This window comes from Polypterus senegalus, chromosome 14, assembly GCF_016835505.1.
Source record: "Polypterus senegalus isolate Bchr_013 chromosome 14, ASM1683550v1, whole genome shotgun sequence".
In the NCBI taxonomy this organism is placed as follows: domain Eukaryota; kingdom Metazoa; phylum Chordata; class Cladistia; order Polypteriformes; family Polypteridae; genus Polypterus; species Polypterus senegalus.
In genome coordinates this window covers 71,658,422-71,679,618 of record NC_053167.1, presented here as the reverse complement: position 1 = coordinate 71,679,618, position 21,197 = coordinate 71,658,422, and the positions used below count along the sequence as shown (strand labels likewise).

The window sequence follows — 21,197 nt, the reverse complement described above, 5'->3', positions numbered from 1 at the left end:
CAAACATCACCAGCAGTCTTGACATAAGTACCCTGATAGAAAATGACTACAATCATGTACTGGACCAAAAAAACAGGTTTCTAATGCTGAATCTCTAATCAATGTATCCAAACACCTATATAATCTCAGGGCTACCAATCAAAAATTGCTCAGTGATTAAAAGAAAAACTAAGAAAAAAATGTTGAAATACCGTAAGTTGCCAAATTTAGGATGTTCATAAGAAATGAGGATTTACTTTTACTGAACAAAAATCAGACACTCAGTTGAATATTATGCTAACTTTGACAAGAACAACAACAAAATATGCCTGCACATTTGAACACTAAAAATAAAAAAATGTTTCAGCCAATACCATAAACGCTGAGCTTATTTTCAATTTTCTAAGATTAGAACTAATTACTAATTGTCATGAGCCTGTTTTATGACTAAGTGTATTTCACTACTGCTAGATGTACCTTACCTGTATCATATACTCAAACTGGTACATGCACAGGCCAAGCTCAGCCATACTAGGCTTAAAAAGTTCCCTTAGCCGGTAGTCTTGCATCAGCTTAACAAAGACACAAAATGCTTCTTCTTCTGGCATCTGTATTAAAGGAAAACCAAAGTAGTTAGATCATCTTATATTTAGCATTTCAGATAAAAATAATGTTTAGTATTATACAGTAAATAGCAATACTGAACACCTTATTGAGACCGACAGTAAGGCAGATTAAACATTCTTAGCTAAAATTAGTTAAGGAAACAGATTCTAATGAAAAGGGGAAAACTGCTATTTCACAATGTCCGTGAGGGTGGTAGAATAAAGTATAAACCATGTATGATGGTAAAATACGATTTGCAGAAAACACCACCAAGTTACGTTTCTCATACCAGTTTAAATAAACAAAAAACAAATCAAATAAAGCACCTGTAACTCATAATGTGCATCTGTCTCCTGCAGAAAAAACACCTAATGTTTAATGTGTACTTGCTTTTGCTTAAACAAAAAAACAGTAACTTAAAAGTGATTGTCTATATTCTCAGAACATTGTCCCTTCTCTGTTCTGTAGCTGTGATACCATAATAACTCTGCTGGAATGCAGGCTATGGCAGAGTGGAGAAGCTAGTACTGGAGTCTCGCAAGCTTCTACAGGAGATTTTGCACATCTTTTCTGCACTTTAACAGCATTTTCCCCCTTTCCATCTACACAAACTGCTCCAAAAAAGCCTCAGTAAGTAGAATGATACAACAAAATAATTAAATTCTCTCACTACTTCACAACATGCACACAAAGAACCTTTTGCAAAATCAACCGCCTCAAATGTAAAACACATTTCAGATATGACAACCTTAAACACTAGACATCATTGAAAATACTAAGTTTGACACTAATAGTTCTTATGACCTAGACTAGTTTTTAGGACCCCATGTGGCTTCAGATTTTTGCTACAACCACATCTGTTTTTAACTGGACTTTGAACATAATAAAAACAGGCTGGTAGTTCCCCGTTTCTACTTCTGGTGTCAATGTAGAAATCACAAAGTAATTTGGTAAATTTTTAAAAGAATATACCAGCAAATGTTACATTGGCATACTTTAGTTTTGTTTTTTCTTTTTCTCCATCGTGATTTTTATTCTTTTTCTCCAGATGTCCTTGTAATTTAATCAATTATTTTTCAATGAGCATATCAGTGGATCTGACTGACACTGAAGTAGCTGTGGCCTTTCAGAATTCAGTGTTGTTTGTCAAGTATATAATGTTGATAGTTATATTCAATAAAACACTTTTTGCTTTCTGATGCTGCATGTTGCATTCTTCCCCACATATGACTCATGGCTACTAATCCTTTTCATTGTTTTGAACTATGCCACCATAAGTTATAGAATACCATGCACTAAGAAAATGTCAATGTTTAGTAGTAGTACTAAAGCAAGTGATGAAAAAGCGCATAGAAATCATTTAACAATACAGATGCATCCCTTCCTTCTAATTTATTTAAATCCATAATACAATCTGCAAAAGTATTCAGTGGGATTGAAGAACCCAATATTATTTGAAAATATCTATGTACTAAATTTCAGTGCAGAGTTTAATAATTACACTCAGAGCTCAATATATGTTGTTTGACAACCTTATAATCCGAAGCTATGGAGAAAACAATCAGAATTTTAACTGCAATAATATTAAATTAATTAAAAAAAATGCAAAAATAAGGTACAAGGACATTTTATATCCATCTGGAAAATTACAATATGTAAATACCTTGAACGCAAAACAAACTCAGTTCCAGTACAAATTTAACAAATAGTACCACATTTTCATAAGGGTGGTGATGCAGGATTATAAAAAATAAAAGCCCATGCTACTTAATTTCGATTCACAACTAACATTCCTGAGAGTGTATAAGTAACAACAAGAAGAACTTCATCTTATACTAGTCCACAACACAGCATCTCAATTTAACAAGCCAAAGACAGGTTGTTAAAAAATCAATGATACTTTTTACTCACCACTTGGTTTTTTGATATTTATTGAGAGTTCATTTGTAATTGTGTTTCCTCTATTGAGTGAATACCTAACTGGCATCAGCACCAAACACTTTCCTGTGTTCTACTTTGAATTATCTTCTCAGGCTGTACTTTTTTCACTAGGCAAAACAAGACTCAAACTGATGGCCGGACATTCTCCTTCAGAATGTTTTGGGAGAGTGCAGAATTCATGGTTCCATCAATCACAGCAAGTCATCCAGGTCCTGAAGCAGGAAAGCAGCCCCAGACCATCACACTACCACCACCATGTTTGATTGATGGTATGATACTGTTTTACTGAAACGTTGTGTTACTTTTACGTCAGATGTAACTGGACGCACACCTTCCAAAAAGAGCCTTTGTTTCATCAGTCTACAGAATATTTTTCCCAAAAGTCTTGCGGATCATCAAGATGTTTTTTGGCAAAAGTGAGATGAGCCTTTATGTTCTTTTTGGTCAGCAGTGGTTTTCATCTTCCTTCTTATGGTTGAGTCATGGACACTGACCTTAACATAGGCAAGTGAGGTCTGCAGTTCTTTAGAAATTGTTCTGGGTTCTTCTGTGACCTCTTAGATGAGTTGTAGCTGCACTCTTGGGGTATATTTTGTAGGCTGGCCACTCCTGGGAAGGTTCACCACTGTGGATGCTGCTTTCTCCATTTGTGGATAATGGCTCTCACTGTGGCTTGCTGGAGTCCCAAAACGTTAGAAATGGCCTTGTAACCTTTTCCAGACTGATAGATGTCAATTACTGTGTTTCTCATCTTTTCCTGAATTTCTTTAGATTGCGGCATTATGTATTCCATTTTGGGATATTTTGGCCTTCTTCACTTTGACAGGTTCTATTCAAGAGATCTCTTGATTCAACAGGTCTGGCAGTAATCAGGCCTGGGTGTGGCTAGTGAAATTGAACTCAGCAATTGAAAAATTGTGATTAACCACAGTTACTACATGATTTAACAAGGGGGTCAATTACTTTTTCACATAGTGCCATGTAGGTTTGGATAGTTTTTTTTCCTTAATAAATAAACTCATCACTTAAAAACTGTATTTTGTGTTTACTTGGGTTATCTTTGTCTACTATTTAAATTTAATTGATGAACTGAAACATTTAAGTGTGACAAACATGCAAAAAAATAAGAAATCAGGAAGAGGGCAAATTCTTTTTCACAGCAGTGTGGTAGGTACATGAAATTTATAGCCCAGAATGGTATAGTTTTATCAAGGGACTGATAAAAGTTCAAGGTGCTGCACACAGAGGATAACCCAAATTACTTCTAGTGCAACCAATGATGCTGAAGAACAGACTGTATAAGGTCTCTGCTCCAAAAAGTTCATTCCAACTCAATCCTGGAAAAGTGTACAACTCTGTGAGATTACTGCTCAGTGCAAAATATATTAAAAATGTCCAGAGTAACCTGTACAAATCACAGCCCAATTAAAATTGACCGTGGATTAATTCAGATTCCAAAGAATATAGAATGCTACATAAAACTATCCTACACAGTTATTCAAGCTTCTTTCAAGTGCTCTTTATTTTACTTTCGCCAAGCACTCTTTTTGAACTTCAGTTATCTCCAAACTCTCTGAATCAAAACTTACAGCTAGAGAATCAAATCTCTCATTAAAGACATTTAGTACATTTTCCTACACCAGAAATGACTATATGATAACTACTACAAGTATACCCCTTTTATGCACAAACATTACAGTACTTTTCTCACCTGCATAAGCAGTAGTCCTACAATAAATGCACTGCCTTGACAGTAGCCAACTTCACGATCAACAAGTGAGTAAGCCTGTAATAAAAAAAAGTTTTGCGAATTTTATGTTTTACATAAACTAATAAGTACAATGAATAAAAATATTGTTAATATTGTTCAAAGACTGAACAAAAATGTTTGCCCTACAGTCACATGTACAGCAATCACCAAAAACCAAATTAAGACCAACTCCTTTCAGAGAAGCCAGAATTGTACAAAATAAATAGATGTAAAAGATTTTGTTGTGTATCTTCAATTTTGGGCAAGTAGGTAAATCTTTAAAAAAAGAAAAAAAAGCAAATAACTAAAACTATTGCTCTCCTGCAGATGTGAAATGGTGTAACTTAAAATAATTGTGGGGACAGCTGGAATATTAAAAACTAGCAAAATACCTGCACTTTGCAGCGGAGAGGTAGTGTGTTAAAGAAGTTATGAAAAAGAAAAGGAAACATTTTAAAAATAATGTAACATGATTGTCAATGTAATTGTTTTGTGACTGTTATGAGTGTTGCTGTCATCAAGGATTTGATTATCATTATTTCTTTCAATCAGGTTCGTATTTGGAGGATGTGTTGTGTTCAAGTTACATTCCGTGTTTGTCAACCGTTGTAAAGAGAACAGGTTTCATTCATCGAAGTGTTCACTACCCAAATCGGTACCTGTGAATCTAAGATGTTTAACAGGCATTCCCGGTATTAACTTCTGGATTTGCCTGCAAATATTTAGCGGCTGCGTGTCTATGAACTTAATTTAAACTTTAGCTTTACACCTTGCTTTCCTATTGATATGTCTACAAAGGCTTGTTCAGATTCAGAGGGTTGCTCCTTTCTTAAAGCATCAATAAACAGCTTGTCTTCCTCTTTATCTGAGACATCACACACTGCATGCATGGGTTTACCTTTCCCAGTCCTGCAAACTTTAGCGAAGTGGTTCAATTTACCACATTTTTTACACTGTCTTCCTTTAGCTGGACATTGACTTTTTCCACCGTGTGCTTTGTTTCCGCAGTAGCAGCACTTATGAATATGCTTGTATACATCACACGCTTCATATTCTTTTGCTGCCTTCTCAATTGTGTAATGCGTTTTTTGTTCAGCGCTCTTTGGAGCTCTTGCTTTTTTTAGCTCAGACCCGGCACTTAAATTTCTCTCGCACTTTAACTGAGTTTGTGCCAAACACTATTCTATCCCTGACCATCTCATCTTCGTTTGCATAAGCACAGTCCTTCACCAGCAATTTTAACTCCGTTACAAAGTGATCAAAAGTCTCGTTTATACCTTGCGTCTTCTCACTAAACTTATATCTCGCGAAAATTGTATTCGTCTTATGCATAACAAACGCCTCATAGCGGCAGTGTGTCTATTGGATTGCTGCTGGCGGACAGCCTTATATGAGCAGGCACTCAATTACGTAGAAGGCGTGGGTATGGGGGACGCAATATAGGCAGGCAGCCAACTACGTTGGAGGCGTGGTGATAGGTGACGCAACTCCGCTTCACACGGCGACCAAGCTGCAGGCTATGGCCGTATATATGTATGTAATTAGGATTCAGTTGTGACCGTTACGCGTAGAATTTCAAAATTAAACCTGCTTAAGTTTTGTAAGTAAGCTGTAAGGAATGAGCCTGCCAAATTTCAGCCTTCTACCTATATGGGAAGATGGAGAATTAGTGATGAGTCAGTGAGTTAGTCATTCAGTCAGTGAGGGCTTTCCCTTTTATTAGTATACAGTAGATAATGAGATGAAACAGACAAAAAACCCAAAATGAATAAACATAGCATTGACTTAAATATTTCAGCATGTTTAATCTAAAACGTAAACATCTTGAATATTATACATAAATATAAAAAAATAGATAATCAAGAAACTTGTAATATTGCAGCAGAATGTTTTTGTGCACATCTTTTAATTACTGAAGATGGTATATACAACATTTTGACAAAATTCATGGTTTATAAAAGTGAAAAAGAGCCCCAAAGACATACATCCTATAAAAATTACAGACCAGATTACCATGAATCTACTGAACTGAGTAATAAATTATATTTATATCAGTCAGTTGTACATAGTTTATTGGTCTTTCTAGAAATAAAATTTAAGCCCAGTAACTCAAAATATAGATAAGGAATACATTCATTACTTTATAAAGAATACTAAAAAGCTTTCTTTTAATGGATCAATTCTATTAAGAAAGGTTCTTACTTTCATGACATTGAACAAAACTTCCTGTCCAAGGCTGTCCTTCTCTTTAAAGAATTCATGTTCTGGGTATGTTCTTGCAATATCCCTCCTGATGAGCTTTTCACAAGGAGATGTCTTCTTCAAAAGTTCAGAGTATTGCTCTTTAATGGGCATATTCTGAGCATTACATAAAAGCTGCCATACTATTGCCCTGAAGTGATGTGGTATCCCTTTTCTTACCAATTCCTGCAAATGCAAAGAGGAGTTAAGTTGTCACTTTTATTTACTCATAATTAAAAAATGAAAGTATGTAAAATGTGCTGAAATATTTGAGCAAAATTCAATCTAAACACAAATTAGCTGATTAAATATAAAAAAGTAAATGTTATGTAGTAACCTGAATAGAATAATGTAACCAAGTATATCACATAATTAGTGAATGTTATATGCCCATGAATAAATATAAGGTGACATTATGAATTAAAATCAAGTATGTTAAGTGTGAAGTCTTTGAGTGTAAGACAACTTTGTTGATTTCACAGTTGATAAAGTTTTGTTTTCATCACAATATTTAATGATTTAATTCTCATAAAAAGCACAACAGAAAAGTATCATGATATAATAAAAGACAGGCATTTCAGGCAAGGAGCTGTAAGGTAATACTTTATAAGCATACAATACACAAACACACACATACGTATACATACATATATACATAAACACAAACAAAAAACAGTCACACTGTTTTATATGGTACTTTTCTACCATAAACAGCATCCAAATATGCTTTAGTCCCAAACTAATACACATGTACTGCTTAAAATTTATAAATAGCTCAAAATGCAAGATCATTTTTTTCTTTCAGATTGTGAGCTTATCCTGACATTTTGAAATTCAAATTTTTGTCACTCAAGATTAGACTGTGGAATGAAGTATGAAAACTATATCATTATTTGTTCTATTAATAACAGTCACAAAACACTGACAAAAAATTAAAGGTGGTTGTTACTTGCACATGTCAAAATTAAATTTAAACACCTCAAGATTCAAATAACAGCTTTCATGTACTTCAGCAAATGATTTAAGGTGGAAAAAAGTTAATTCATACTATAATACCAATTTTAGAAATACAAACTTAGTATGTGACAACATGATCAAAAAACAGGTAAAAATCCATTACAACGAACTGGCAGGGACATAAAAAATATTTAGTTGTAATGAGATTCTGTATTTGTTGCTATAGTGCTTTCTTTAACTTGCGTCCAGGCATTTGCAATCACATCAATAGCTTCTTTCGTGTTAATTTTAATCTCATCCTGTCTACAAGTTATGCCGATGAGAATTTTTCTCATTATTTCCTTGCGATAATACATTTTCAGGGTGCAAATGCCCAAATCCAATGTCTGCAGCTCTGCTGTGCAATTACATGGGAGGAGTTCAACGCAAACATTATCTAAATGTGGACGAATGTTGTCGACTACACAGTTATCAATCAGAAGCCAAATCACACTTTTCTTCTTCTTCATAGTATGAGGTTTCTGAACTCTTTTGCGATCCCCCACCCCACATCCGTTGCCGTGGCAGGGAAACAGCAGGCTCAGAGCACTGCAGTGAAGCAATATAGAAGCAAATCCTAAAAGGTTGTGGTTGTGCTGTAAGTCCCTATCTTGCACCCCAAAACACGAGGCTTAGTCTCAGTAATTTAGCAAAACCAGCTTTATTCAGCTTGAAACAAACAGCAGGGTTATTTATTGTAGCGGGATCTGCCACTCTCCTATGAACAGACACAGCACTCAGACAGGGTTGTGGCCAGGTAAGTGGCCAAGTAATCCTGTCCCCTGCATTTACAATGTTCCTTGCATCACCCATCGAGATTCTTTGTTTGCTTTGGTGAAGAGCTGCAGCAGAGCTGTGAGCCTGCTGTTGCCCCAGCAACAGATGAACAGCCTTCCACAGACACGGTGATCGCACTTCGGCATACTATTCGGCGTGTTGTCCTGTTGGGGTAGGTCCCAAGAGAGTTTAGAAACCTCACATTTTCTTGAATGAGTGCCGCATTAATAGGAATGTTTCTTGAACAAGCATCACTGAATCACATTTTTGACGTTTTCAAATGCAGCATTTCGCATACGTTTGCAACCCAAGATTTTTCTTTTTTTACTCGGTCTTTCAAGAAAGTTGACAGTGTCAATGGTGAAAATTAAAAGAATTTGTTGAAAAATAAATGCTGCATTTGATTACCTGTTTTCACATTCTGCTAATTAAATTCAAACAAAGTTGTAACACTTTCTGATTTGGCTGATCTTTTGGTGGGTCAGATTTATCATACCTTATCTCTTTAGGTACAGGCAGCCACAATTGTGTGCCACATTATGCAGCACACTATATGCTTCCACAGTGTGACACACTTTGTGGACTATAGAGCAGCACATTAATAGAGTGGAAATGCTTTCTATTTACATAAGCAAATTCATTCTATGAAGATGCCTTTATAGATATATAGATTCTCTGCTCTTTACATGGCCGTTTCAGGTGATTCACTATCCTTAAAAGGACTGCTTGCCTTTTACCAAACTAGCTGGAAAAAGCACCTGCCACTGTGGGGAGTTGCCAATTTCATAAGCTTATCTGCTATAGATAATGTAATGCCAGCTCATTCTTTTGCAGATTCATCGCTGGCTGATGTAATTTGTCCGGCAAGATGCTGCGTGCAGTTGGCCACTCCAATTACTTTTGGAAAATCGGACGTTGCTGCAAATTGTGTTCGCCAGTTCATCCAAAGTTTAAAGAAATCTATATCTGGATGACAGGTGAATAATACCATGCCATAAATCTGGCATGGCACGACTCCAGTGATGTTTGTGAAATACCTGATCATAAGCAAGTTCATACTGAAAAGATCCTGTGGCTAAAAAACCGAAAATGGACAGAACTTGCAAAGGAGCAGGTAGAGCATAATTCCTCAAAGCCTGCTTTTGTAAAGCCAGTGCCAGTTCAGCACACAGCTCCAAGAGGATAGCAAACTTAGAAGCCAGTCATTATCTATAAATATGCGCTCTCTTCTAATTCTTCCGTTTGTGAAGTCTTCCACCAAAGCAACTGTTGTAGTTGGAATAGTTTGGCCATTCTGTGTACCATTATATTGTTACAAAATGATTACAATGAAGTGAATTAAATCTGTAAATGATAGCAATTAATTTTGGTGTATTTGACAAATTCAGAGTCATTGGTGTGAATCTGTAAAAAGGGAGACCACACAGAAACAGCAGCACTGCTTTGATAGTGGGTGCCACCAGTTTGTAAAACCAAACAGAAAAGGGTGAGGCTGCCGTGAAAATTTGCATGGTTTTATGCCAAGTTTACTCTTTATACATCTCAGTGTGCATGGAACAGGCACAGGCAACATTTTTATGTGTACGTATAGCTTATACATGATGCCCCAGGTGACCGTGAAGGTCTGGGTTAGCTCCATGTTATTTGTTCCACCTGGGAGTCTCTTGATCCCAGATAGTTGATAGTCATAACTGAGATGAACCAGGCAAATGAGGACACACACAAACAGCAAGATTTAGGTGCAACAAGTGAACATTGCTTTCATTTAAAACCATCAAAAATCAAGTGTCCAAATAAATAATGCAATGCAAAAGTTCTCAATATATAAATAACCCATATAAACAGAGCAGTATATGAAGGTTAAAAATCTAGCAAATAAATAATCCATTAAAATAAGGTTAAAATCTCAAAGGCAGGAACCTTTCCTTTAAAATCAATGAGCCCTGGAGCATCTCTTAAAATAAGAGGTCTACTTTATTTACCCCACACAGGACATTGCAGTAGTATTTCTCGCACCAGTTCCCACCCCTTCCTGCCTGCTTTTCTCCATTTAACCTCAGTATATTCTTTCTTCTTTTCTTTTTCTAACCCCTTCCTATCCCGTGCAGGCTGCCACTCCTGATGGGGCACAGGTGTAAACATGTTGTTCCCTCTGAAGCAATAATGGGGCACCTGACTGACACTTGCATGTGCCTTTGCAATCAGCCAGGTACCTCCAACTGCCTCTGGAGCAAAGCATATTTATGCAACTACCCACACCCCATTGGAGCCTGCACATCTTGATGCGCAATTATTTAATTAAAATGGGCCCAAAACCACTGACCACTTCTCACAGTGACATTTTTTGATATTTAGGCTGTTAGAAGGGGTGAGTCATATGGCTAAAATTTTATCTCACAATATAATTTAAAAAGTATCACAATTAAGGTATTTTATATATATATATACACACTAGCAGAATACCCGCGCTTGGCAGCGGAGAAGTAGTGTGTTAAAGAAGGAAAGAGAAAGAAAAGGAAACATTTTGAAAATAACGTAACATGATTGTCTATGTAATTGTTTTGTCACTGTTATTAGTGTCGCTGTGATATATATATATATATATATATATAGCAAAATACCCGCGCTTCGCAGCGATGTCATGTGTTAAAGAAGTTATGAAAAGAAAAGGAAACATTTTAAAAATAATGTAACATGATTGTCAAAGTAATTGTTTTGTGTATTTGGTGGCAGCGTCACAAAGTTATTTTCGGTAGCTGCATCAGAAAATGTACCACTGACGTCTGACACCTCCTTTTTACTGTTTTCTCACAGCTTGGATTGCTGCTGTCATATATATATATATATATATATATATATACACACATACATACATATACACACATACATACATACATACATACACACATATATATATATATATATATATGTGTATATATATATATATATATATATATATATATATATATATATATATATATATATATATATATATATATATATATATATATGTGTATATATATATATATATGTGTGTATATATATATATATATGTGTGTATATATATATATATATGTGTGTATATATATATATATATATGTGTGTATATATATATATATATATATATATATGTATATATATATATATATATATATATATATATATATATATATATATATATATATATATATATATATATATATATATATATATATATATATATATATATATATATATAAAATATATATATATATAAAATATTTATATATATATATATAATCTAGATAGGGGTGTGTGTGCGTGTGTATATATATATATATAAAATCTAGATAGGGGTGTGTGTGTGTGTGTGTATATATATATATAAAATCTAGATGGGGTGTGTGTATATATATATATATATATATATATACTTGTGTGTATGTTTGTATGTGTCTATATGTGTGTGTATAGCTTTGGTCACTGAGTGCAAGGGAAAAATAATGAAATATAGTCTATAAGTTATTAAACAGTAAAACATTAACGTTTTAAGAAGTACAGGTACATTGAGCACTACTGGAGTGGTTCAGGATAAACTACATTTTTAAAGACTGTGTAACAAAACAGGTAAGTAACTAACAGCAGCTAAAATGTATATGGATCATCTCGGTAGTAGATCCCTTTTGAAAGCGCTACACGGCTGTGGTATAGAAATTACATTTTCTATGTGAACGTTCAAATTTGTGCCTCTGGTAATGTGCCTTACCGGCAATTAAAGAAAATTATTTTTGTGTCCTCTGCCGTGTTAAGAGAGAAAGGCTTTGGTTTGGGATAAAAGGAAAAAGGTGTAAAGAAAGGAAAGTTGCCTTTTTCTTTTATATAGTATAGAGATGTGTTCGCTGGCGTTATGATCGCCTTTTGGGACAGTCGCGTGGGTCTTGTGTAGACTGGTGAGACGTCCCGCCATTAATCGGCTGTGATGGCACTGTGAGTCCTCCACTCGTATGCGTGTGTTCATAATCCGAGCTGAGGACCTGATAATCGTATACGTGCAAAAGAAAGTGTGAATCGCCTTAATATTATTTTGCCATGGTGTAGAAAAGGGGTCCTGTGTTTGCACTTGTCTAGGCTATAGCTCAGGGGGGATGAAAAAATTAAAAGTGCTCACTTTGACTTAAGGCAGAAGCGCAGTCAGCGTCTCAAAGGCGGCACAGCTATGCACGCGCGCTGGCTGCTCGACTTTTGCTGGGCAGGAGACCCCTTTTGTACACACGTTCATGATATCAAAAGTCTCAGCGCTCTTTGGAGGTAATTCATATATTATATATATATATAGCAAAATACCCGCTACCAGCGGAGAAGTAGTGTGTTAAAGTAATGAAAAGAAAAGGAAACATTTTAATAATAACGTAACATGATTGACATTGTCATGAGTGTTGCTATCATATATATTCCTGCCTAAATAAGTCACCCTCCCTCGCTCTTACTTTTTTACCGTTCATCTAATCATGGCTAGTGGCGGAAAAATTATAAAATGGAAGGAGGATGGCTTTACCAAAACAATTATTGATGGCGAATCGATTATTCATAAAGCTTGAATTGGTGATCTGTTTTTCTGTGTTAACCTCATATTTTTTCATACTTCTTCTCAAACTAAGGTGGTGCGAGGGTAAAATGAATCGGGATCGCTGATCAATGTAATCGGTGTACCAGGAAATCATGCATTGACAAAAGCCCCCTTTGCTTGTAATGCAAAGTGTGATTAAATGCATTATTTTTCAATGCGTTATGGAGCACATGCATCGAAGCTTCTCAGCTGTGCTTGTGCTAAGAAAAGGAAAGATTTTAAAAATAGCGTAACACGCTTGTCAATGTGACCTTTTGTAAGTAGTGCCTGGAGGATTCAGTGTGTTGAAACTCTAGAGACAGCGTGTGTATTAACTTGAGGTAAATGGGAGGAGATGATGACGTGACCCCCCCCCCGCCTTAACTGTCAATCCCCACAAACACAGTCTCTCGGAATTTGCATAAGCACACCCCTTCACCTACAATTTTAACTTAGTTACAAAGTGATCAAAACTCTCGTTTATATCCTGCGTCCTCTCATTAAACTTGTATCCCGTATTACCTGTGGGCATGTGAAACGCCAGCGTAGCCTGTCTATGAACTTAATTTAAAGTTTAGGTTTACACCTTGCTTTCTTTCCAGGTAGCAGCACTCATGAATATGGTAGTATATGCCACTCGCTCGCTTCTTATTGTTTCGCTGCCTTCTCAATTATATAATGCATGTTTTCTTAAGCGCTTTTTGTAGGTCTTCCTGGTTTTCTACATACTGCGTTGACAGTCAGTTCACGTGATTACGTGGGAGGCGTGATGATGTCCCACGAAACTCCGCCCCCTACGTCTTTGCAGCTCTACTCCATTACAGTTAATGGAGAAAAATACCTTCCAGTTATGACCATTAGGCGTAGAATTTCGAAATGAAACCTGTCCAACTTTTGTAAGTAAGCTGTAAGGAATGAGCCTGCCAAATTTCAGCCTTCTACTACCTACACGGGAAGTTGGAGAATTAGTGATGAGTGAGTGAATGAGGGCTTTGCCTTTTATTAGTGTATATGTATGTATGTATGTATATATATATATATATATATATATATATATATATATATATATATATATATATATATATATATATATATATATGTATATATATATATGTATATATATATATGTATATATATATATATATATGTATGTATATGCATATATATATATGTATATATATATATATATATATATATATATATATATATATATGTATATGTATATATAATCTGCATATACTTTTCAGATTGAATCCAATTTAGGTAATATGTTGGCCCAGTTTCATAAGTAAAACTATCCATTGTAAACCTAAGTAAATCAAGTATTCAAAAATGTATTCTTCCTGATTCCTTAGGTTTCGCATTGAACAAAAACAAGCAAGCCTAAGGGCTCATTTATACTTCACGCTCAGAACGCATACGCGTCCGCATCATGGCTGCCACGCGTTCCCAGCGGTCATTTCACGCGTCCTCTGAGCAGGTCCTCAGAAATTAGCGGCAGCGTCGCGAGTTGCAGTACCAGCAAAAGTCGAGGCGCAGTGTGCTAAAAGTCGGAGCGTGGCGTCAGAGTGTCTGTTTACTATCTACATGTGACAGAAAGCCTCTATGGAGATCCTTCGGGAATCGACGTGCGCGCTTTGCTGTTTGATGAATGGTTCAAAGTGTTGAAGCAAAATGCCGACATACAGATGCATTCGTGGTGCTTTTATATTCAAGCGTCGCATATTCCCGATCGTAATGACCACGATACATTTTAAAAGTCTCACATACCATCTTTTGTGCCGTCTATTTTTTATTTTTTTTACTTTACCTGCTGTCAGGTCTAAGAAGCTCGTAGCGATTAAAACTGGGATAGCGTTCACGATGGTCTGCTTTAATAATAAAGTAAACTCTGAGGTTAAAGTGAACATTTGAGATTAAAGCAGAAATTTCCACTTTAATCACAAAATACACGTTTTCACCGTGTCTTTTATTTTTTTTCCTCAATGGCTCAAATACAGCGCTATACATTATGTTGCCGATGTGAAGCTGCAAAAAATTTTTTAAAATAGACGGCACTGAGACTTTTAAAATGTATCCATCCCGTAGGATCGGCATAGAGGCTTTCTGTCACATGTAGATAGTTCCCGAATGTAATGACACGATACATTTTAAAAGTCTCACATACCATCTTTTGTGTCGTCTTTTTAATTTTTTTATTTTTGCAACTTAACAGCAGCAACATAATGTATAGCGTTATATTTGAACCACTGAGAAAAAAATAAAGGACACGGTGGCGTGTATTTTGTGATTAAAGTGGAAATTTCGGCTTCAATCTCGAATTGTCCACTTTAACCTCGTAGTTTACTTTATCATCATTAAAGCAGACCGTCGTAAACGTCATCCCAGTTTTTAATCGCTACGAGCTTCTTGGACCTGACAGCTGCGGCAAGCAGCAAAAGATCACCACACAGAACAAATTAAATGTATGATATTCCAACTCTCTGCACTTTTAGAATCTTTAGATTCATACTTGATATCACTTTCATGATGAAATGCATTTATGTGTGTATGTTACATTTTACATATAATTTCATTTAAATAATGAATACTGTTAATAATTACACACATGGGGGTGACACGGTGGCGGAGCAATAGCACTGCTGTCTCGCAGGGAGTTACGTTGCTGGTATTTCCTGCTTGTATTCCACACTGTGCTCCGGTTTCCTTCCAAAGATATGCAGATTTGGGGATTTGGTGCCGCTAAAATGACGCTAGTGTATGTGTGCTTGTATTCACCTTGCGATGAGCGGAGACCTCGTCCAGGGATTGTTTCTCAGTCGTGCCCAATGCTTGTAGGAATGGACACATCCCTGGATTGATGGATTTAATCAATAAACATCCTTTTCACAGATATTGCGGTAAGGTGTTTAAGGAATTTAATAGGTGTTTTAGGCAATTCACAACACAGAGAAACCGAACATGTTCTCACCGTGATAATATCTCACACTGCCACCTGGTGGACTCCTCCGGATTTACGTAAAGTACGCGCGCAAGTATAAACACTTCAACGCTTGCGTAGCAGGAGCGTCCGCTGCAGCATGCGTCGTGTGAAGTATAAATGAGCCCTAACTAGTCTAACACTGCCATTTAAAATATGTTTGTGAAATTGCAGAAAATAAAGAAAACAAACCAAAAAAAAAAAAAAGTACATCTTCATTAATTTAATCCTGCCTCAGCAGAGGCTATCAGAACAAGTCCTACAATCTAGCCTACCAAAGGAAAGCGTTCACTTTTGTCACACTAGTGAAATTAAGTGATCTCAAGAGCACTTTTCAGGTTTCAATCAATTTTGCTGGACACTTTTTCAAAATGTCTTATGAAGAAATGTCATCATTTGTACCAAATAAATCTACAATTCCATTGTTTTCTAGCCTTGAAGATGTATATATAGCATTGGGGGGCAAGCCCCAGCTCCAACCAGAATATTAGTAAAATCTGTAAATATACAAAAGAACATGTATTGGAGTAAAAAAACACAATTCTATAAATATGTAAAAGAAAATTATTTAGTGGAGTAAAAATCATATAAGGAGAATAAAATATTTACTCTCTTACCGATTGGAGTACAGTGATCCCTCGCTATAACGCGCTTCGACTTTCGCGGCTTCACTTCACCGGAGATTTTAAATGTAAGCATATCTAAATATATCTCACGGATTTTTCGCTGGTTCATGGATTTCTGTGGACAATGGGTCTTTTAATTTATGGCACATGCTTCCTCAGTTTGTTTGCCCAGTTGATTTCATACAAGGGACGCTATTGGTGGATGGCTGAGAAGCTACCCAATCAGAGCACGTATTACTATTAAATAAAACTCCTCAATGATATACGATAAGCTTCCCGAGCTTTGCACACTTAAAATCTCTAACAGCCTGTATTGATTTTTGATTGTTTGCTTTTCTCTGTCTCTCTCACTCTCTCCGACATTCTCCGCTCCTGATGGAGGGGGTGTGAGCAGAGGGGCTGTTTGCACAATGGCTGTTTACTTAGAAGATACGGATGCTCTTCTAAAAAAAAGACTACCTTCACATCGATCCCTTCATTGCAGCCGCTTTATCGCAGTGCTTTGCATGCTTAAAAGCCCAACAGCCCTATTGATTTTTGATTGTTTACTTTTCTCTCTCTCGGACATCCTCTGCTACGCATACTCCTTTGAAGAGGAAGATATGTTTGCATTCTTTTAATTGTGAGAAAGAACTGTCATCTCTGTCTTTTCATGGAGCACAGTTTAAACTTTTGACTAAACGGTGTTATTTCATGTATAGAGGGCTCTAATAATGTTAAAAAGCGTATTTAAAAGGTTGTAAACAGGTTTTCTAACTGCGAAAATATTAGATTTATAAATAAATTGCCACGAAGTTGGATTCTTTATCTGTCTGGAATGGATTAACCGCGATAAACAAGGGTTTACTGTATAACTTTGCGGAGAATATTTAAAAACAGTGTGGGAGAGCTTCTAAAGGGTTAAAATATATAAAAAAATAACTATACAAACATATGGTTTCTACTTCACGGATTTTCACCTATCGCATGGGGTTCTGGAACGCAACCCCCGCGATCGAGGACGGATTACTGTATTACCATTAAACTGAGGTCCATTATTCTCGATGAGTATTTATAAGAGACTAAATAAACTATCCATTTGTTTTAACTGACATTCTTATAGATTAATTTTTTTTTTTTAAATTACTTATTTAAATAACAGTAAAAATCACGCGAAAACTAAAGTGGAATGCAATGGGTCATCATAACTCAACCATAAGCTAACTAAATCACCTAAATACAAAGATTGGCGTTAAGAATATTTCTTTTTTTTTTTTCTTTTTTAAATAGTTTGTTCCTGTGAAAGAAAAACCAAGACTTTCTTGATATTAAAAACCACGACTTTGATATTTTAGTTTATAATTTAAAATTGGAATAAGAATCTGAAAATCTAACAATATCATATTAAAGTTAAAAAAAAAAATTCTGAAAAGAATGATACCAAACATATATACAGGTTTTAAAATAAGCCTGATTTAAAGCATGACAAACAACGTGACATAAAATCATTGCACTTTTAGGGTTAGGCTCATATATATGAGCAGGACGAGGCAAGAAGAGAGTGTGGAGGCGGCCCGAAGACAAGGCATTGTGTGGCCAGGACTGTGTTTGGGGTATTGTGCACATGACTGGGTCTTAGGCGGGCGGCGTGCCTACCAGGAGTGCAGCGGGCTCAGAGGACCGCGCCGTTGCTGGAGGCGCCCGGGACGGCATGGCGTCGAGAAAGGCCACGCCGAGGTGGTGTCCTCTGTTTGACGAGTCTGGGGAGGCGAGTTCCCTGCCTAGTGGCAGCGACGTGTTTTCTTCTTTCCAGGCAGGGACTTCCCGGATCCACGTCGGTGGCAGGCGCATGCCGGTCTGTGGGGCTCCGGCAGCACGGCGGCAGCCACGCGAGGGCTGCGGAGGAGGAGACGCTGCAGCTCGAAAGGCGCTGGCAACAGCAAGGCTGCCGGCAAGCACGTCACCACCACAGAAGGGGAGGCAAGATGGCCGCGGACCAGAAGTCCCTCCCCCTGATAGGCACGCGATTGGACGGTGTGTCTTGTGTGCCCGCCGATGACTGCAGAGAGGCGGGACCAAGGAATGTCCATCACGGGCAGGGGGAGACCCAACTGGGCCGGAGGAGAAGGCCCACAGGAAGTGGCCGGCGTCGGAGGCTGACAGACTGGTAGGCTCCGCGTCGATTAACTTCATGTCTTTGCCGGCTGCTCTGGCGGAGCTGGAGGCGTGCCTTCAGCCCGCGGAGCATTTAATACAAATGCTACGTGCCCTCCGGGCTGATGGGCTGGCACTAGAGAGGAAGGCGCTCGCGGCGCTGAAGACGTTCGCGACAATGGGACGGCGCGACACTGGAATCGCCAGCCGGGGAGGTACGCCGGAGACGTCTAGCGTTAAGCAACTCAGCAGTGGCAAGGCCGAATCCTTCCAGAAATTCTTTAGACTCTGGAAAATGTTGGTCTGGCATGGCTGACATACCTTTGCGTTGTTGAATGGTCATCAGAAGCAGAGCCCCTAGAATGGCAGACTGGGGTGGTGGCCCTCATTTTAAAAAAGGGGGACCAGAGGTTGTGCTCCAACTATCAGGGGATCACACTCCTTAAACACCCTGACCCTGGTACAAATAATGGCAGTGTACTGGAAAGGAGAATCCACCAAGTCGTGGAACTTCAGAGATTCAGGAAGAGCAATGTGGATTCCATTCGGGCCTTGGAACAATGGACAAGCTCTTTACCTTTGTGATGATCATGGAGGGGGCATGGGAGAACTCCCAAACAGTGTACATGTGTTTTGTAGACTTACAGATGATGTGTGACAGTGTTCTTAAAGGATTCTGTGGTGGGTACTGGGAGAGTACAGCTTTTTAGGGTCCCTAATAAGAGCTATTCAGTCATTGTATAATCGCAGTGAGAACTGTGTTCCTATGCTCAGAAACAAATTATCCCCTCAGAGGGTATGGGACTCCACCAGGGCTATGCTTTGTATCCTATCCGGTTTGTGATTTTCATAGACAGGATATCAAGGAACAGCCAGGGAAGGTGTCCAGTTTGATGGCCTTAGAATTACATCAATACTTTTTGCAGACCGCGCTGTCCTGTTGGCTTCACTGGGCTGTGAACTCTAGCACACCTTGGGACTGGTTGCAATCTCTAAATTTGAAGTCATGGTGCTCAGTAAAAAAAGGTGAATTACTGCCTCAAGTGGGGGAGTTAAACTGACATCCCACTTGGAGAAGTCAAGTATCTTGGGATCTTGTTCTGAAGTGAGGGGAAAAGAGAAGGTGAGATCAACTGAAGGATAGGGGCATCAAGCAAAATTATGAGATTCAAAATAGTGGAGAAGCTGGGCCAGAAGGGAAAGTTCCCAATTTACCAGTACTATGTCTCTACCCTCATCCTACGGTCATGAGCTTTGGGTAATGACCGAAATGACAAAATTGTATGTACAAGCAACCGTAATAAACTTTCTCTGCAGGGTGTCTGACTCAGAATGGAACCACTGACCTTCTGCTTCAAGAAGAGCCAAGCGGAAGATTATATCTCTGAGATAGCCTGGGAGCACCTTGGAATCCCACAGTATGAGTTGGTAAATGTGGCTGGTGAAAGGGATGTATGGGCCTCACTACTAAAACAGCTGTCTCTGCAGCCCAGTCTTGATTAAACAGTGAAAACTGAAACATGTTAATAGTAGAGTCTTGAATGGTAAGCTACTGAAACTTTATGTATTCTTAACACTAGAATTACCAAAAGCCTACAAAAAACTCAGATCAGTCCAACCTTAAAACGCCTCTCACCTTTCCGTCAGCGTCTTTCGTCCTTTAAATGTTGATAAGCAGCAAACAGCCTGCTATCACATCCCTCCACCCCGCACTGTTGTCTCAGCTCAAGTCTGTTTACCTGCGTGTCAGTTGCTTAGAGTTGTATAGAGTGAGAAGTCAAGCAAAATGACGCCTTTTATAAATACTATATCGTTATTTGGAACACTTGCATTTCATGTGTGTTCCGTGTCTACAGCAATCTATGTACAGTAAACATATCGTTAAAACAGAAATGTTTTTCATGTGTTAGTAATAATTGACAAAATGTAGACATGAAATATATAATGTGTGAAGCCTGAATTCCAAATATCAAAGAAACATTTTCACAAAAGGTACAAAATGTAACAGAACAAATGCATTTTTATTCAAAAATATAACTGCAGAAAAACAATCCGCGTTTACATGCAACATTGACATGCATTCTTTATCACAGCTTCGGTGGCGTAACGGTATCAGCCATTTACTGGTAATCAAAGCTTCACAGGTTGGACCCGGACGAGTTCGTTTTGAGAAATTAGCTGCTCGTATTCTTACTATTTTAGAATAAAAACTTAGATTTGACTCCTGTCTAACAGCTGGTGTAATTTATGATACTTGTAAAGGTTAGCTTTGTTTTTTTTATTCTGTCATTTTCTCAGCCGCGTTCACGATCCCAGCTCCCCATACAGCCCCAAAGCCGTCCAACCGACCCCGCATCTGACACTGCTGTTTTCACATATACCCGCTATAACAGAGGTAAGCTCAAATCATGACGACCGTTCTACATTGGATCAAGAATGTACTTTTGCCATCGCTGTACTTTGTATATGTATATGGGAAGCTCTGCACTTGTGACTTTACGCGGTAATTGGGTAAATAACATAAGATAGAATATGAAAAACGTTTCTTTTTAAAAATGTGTTTACACAGATTACTGTAGAAAC

The 21,197-nt window shown here is 37.5% G+C and overlaps 1 protein-coding gene across 5 annotated transcripts in view; it reads right to left on the bottom strand.

Annotated features, from left to right (window-relative positions):
- Positions 1 to 21,197, bottom strand: part of evi5a (ecotropic viral integration site 5a) — a 227,267-nt gene that overhangs the window by 148,756 nt on the left and 57,314 nt on the right. For all 5 annotated transcript variants that reach the window (XM_039734778.1, XM_039734774.1, XM_039734777.1 and 2 more), the window contains 3 exons: positions 6,479 to 6,703; positions 4,238 to 4,312; positions 462 to 587 (listed from right to left, as the gene is read on the bottom strand). In XM_039734778.1, coding sequence (XP_039590712.1) covers positions 462 to 587; positions 4,238 to 4,312; positions 6,479 to 6,703 — 426 coding nt within the window. The remainder of the gene's footprint in view (positions 1 to 461; positions 588 to 4,237; positions 4,313 to 6,478; positions 6,704 to 21,197) is intronic.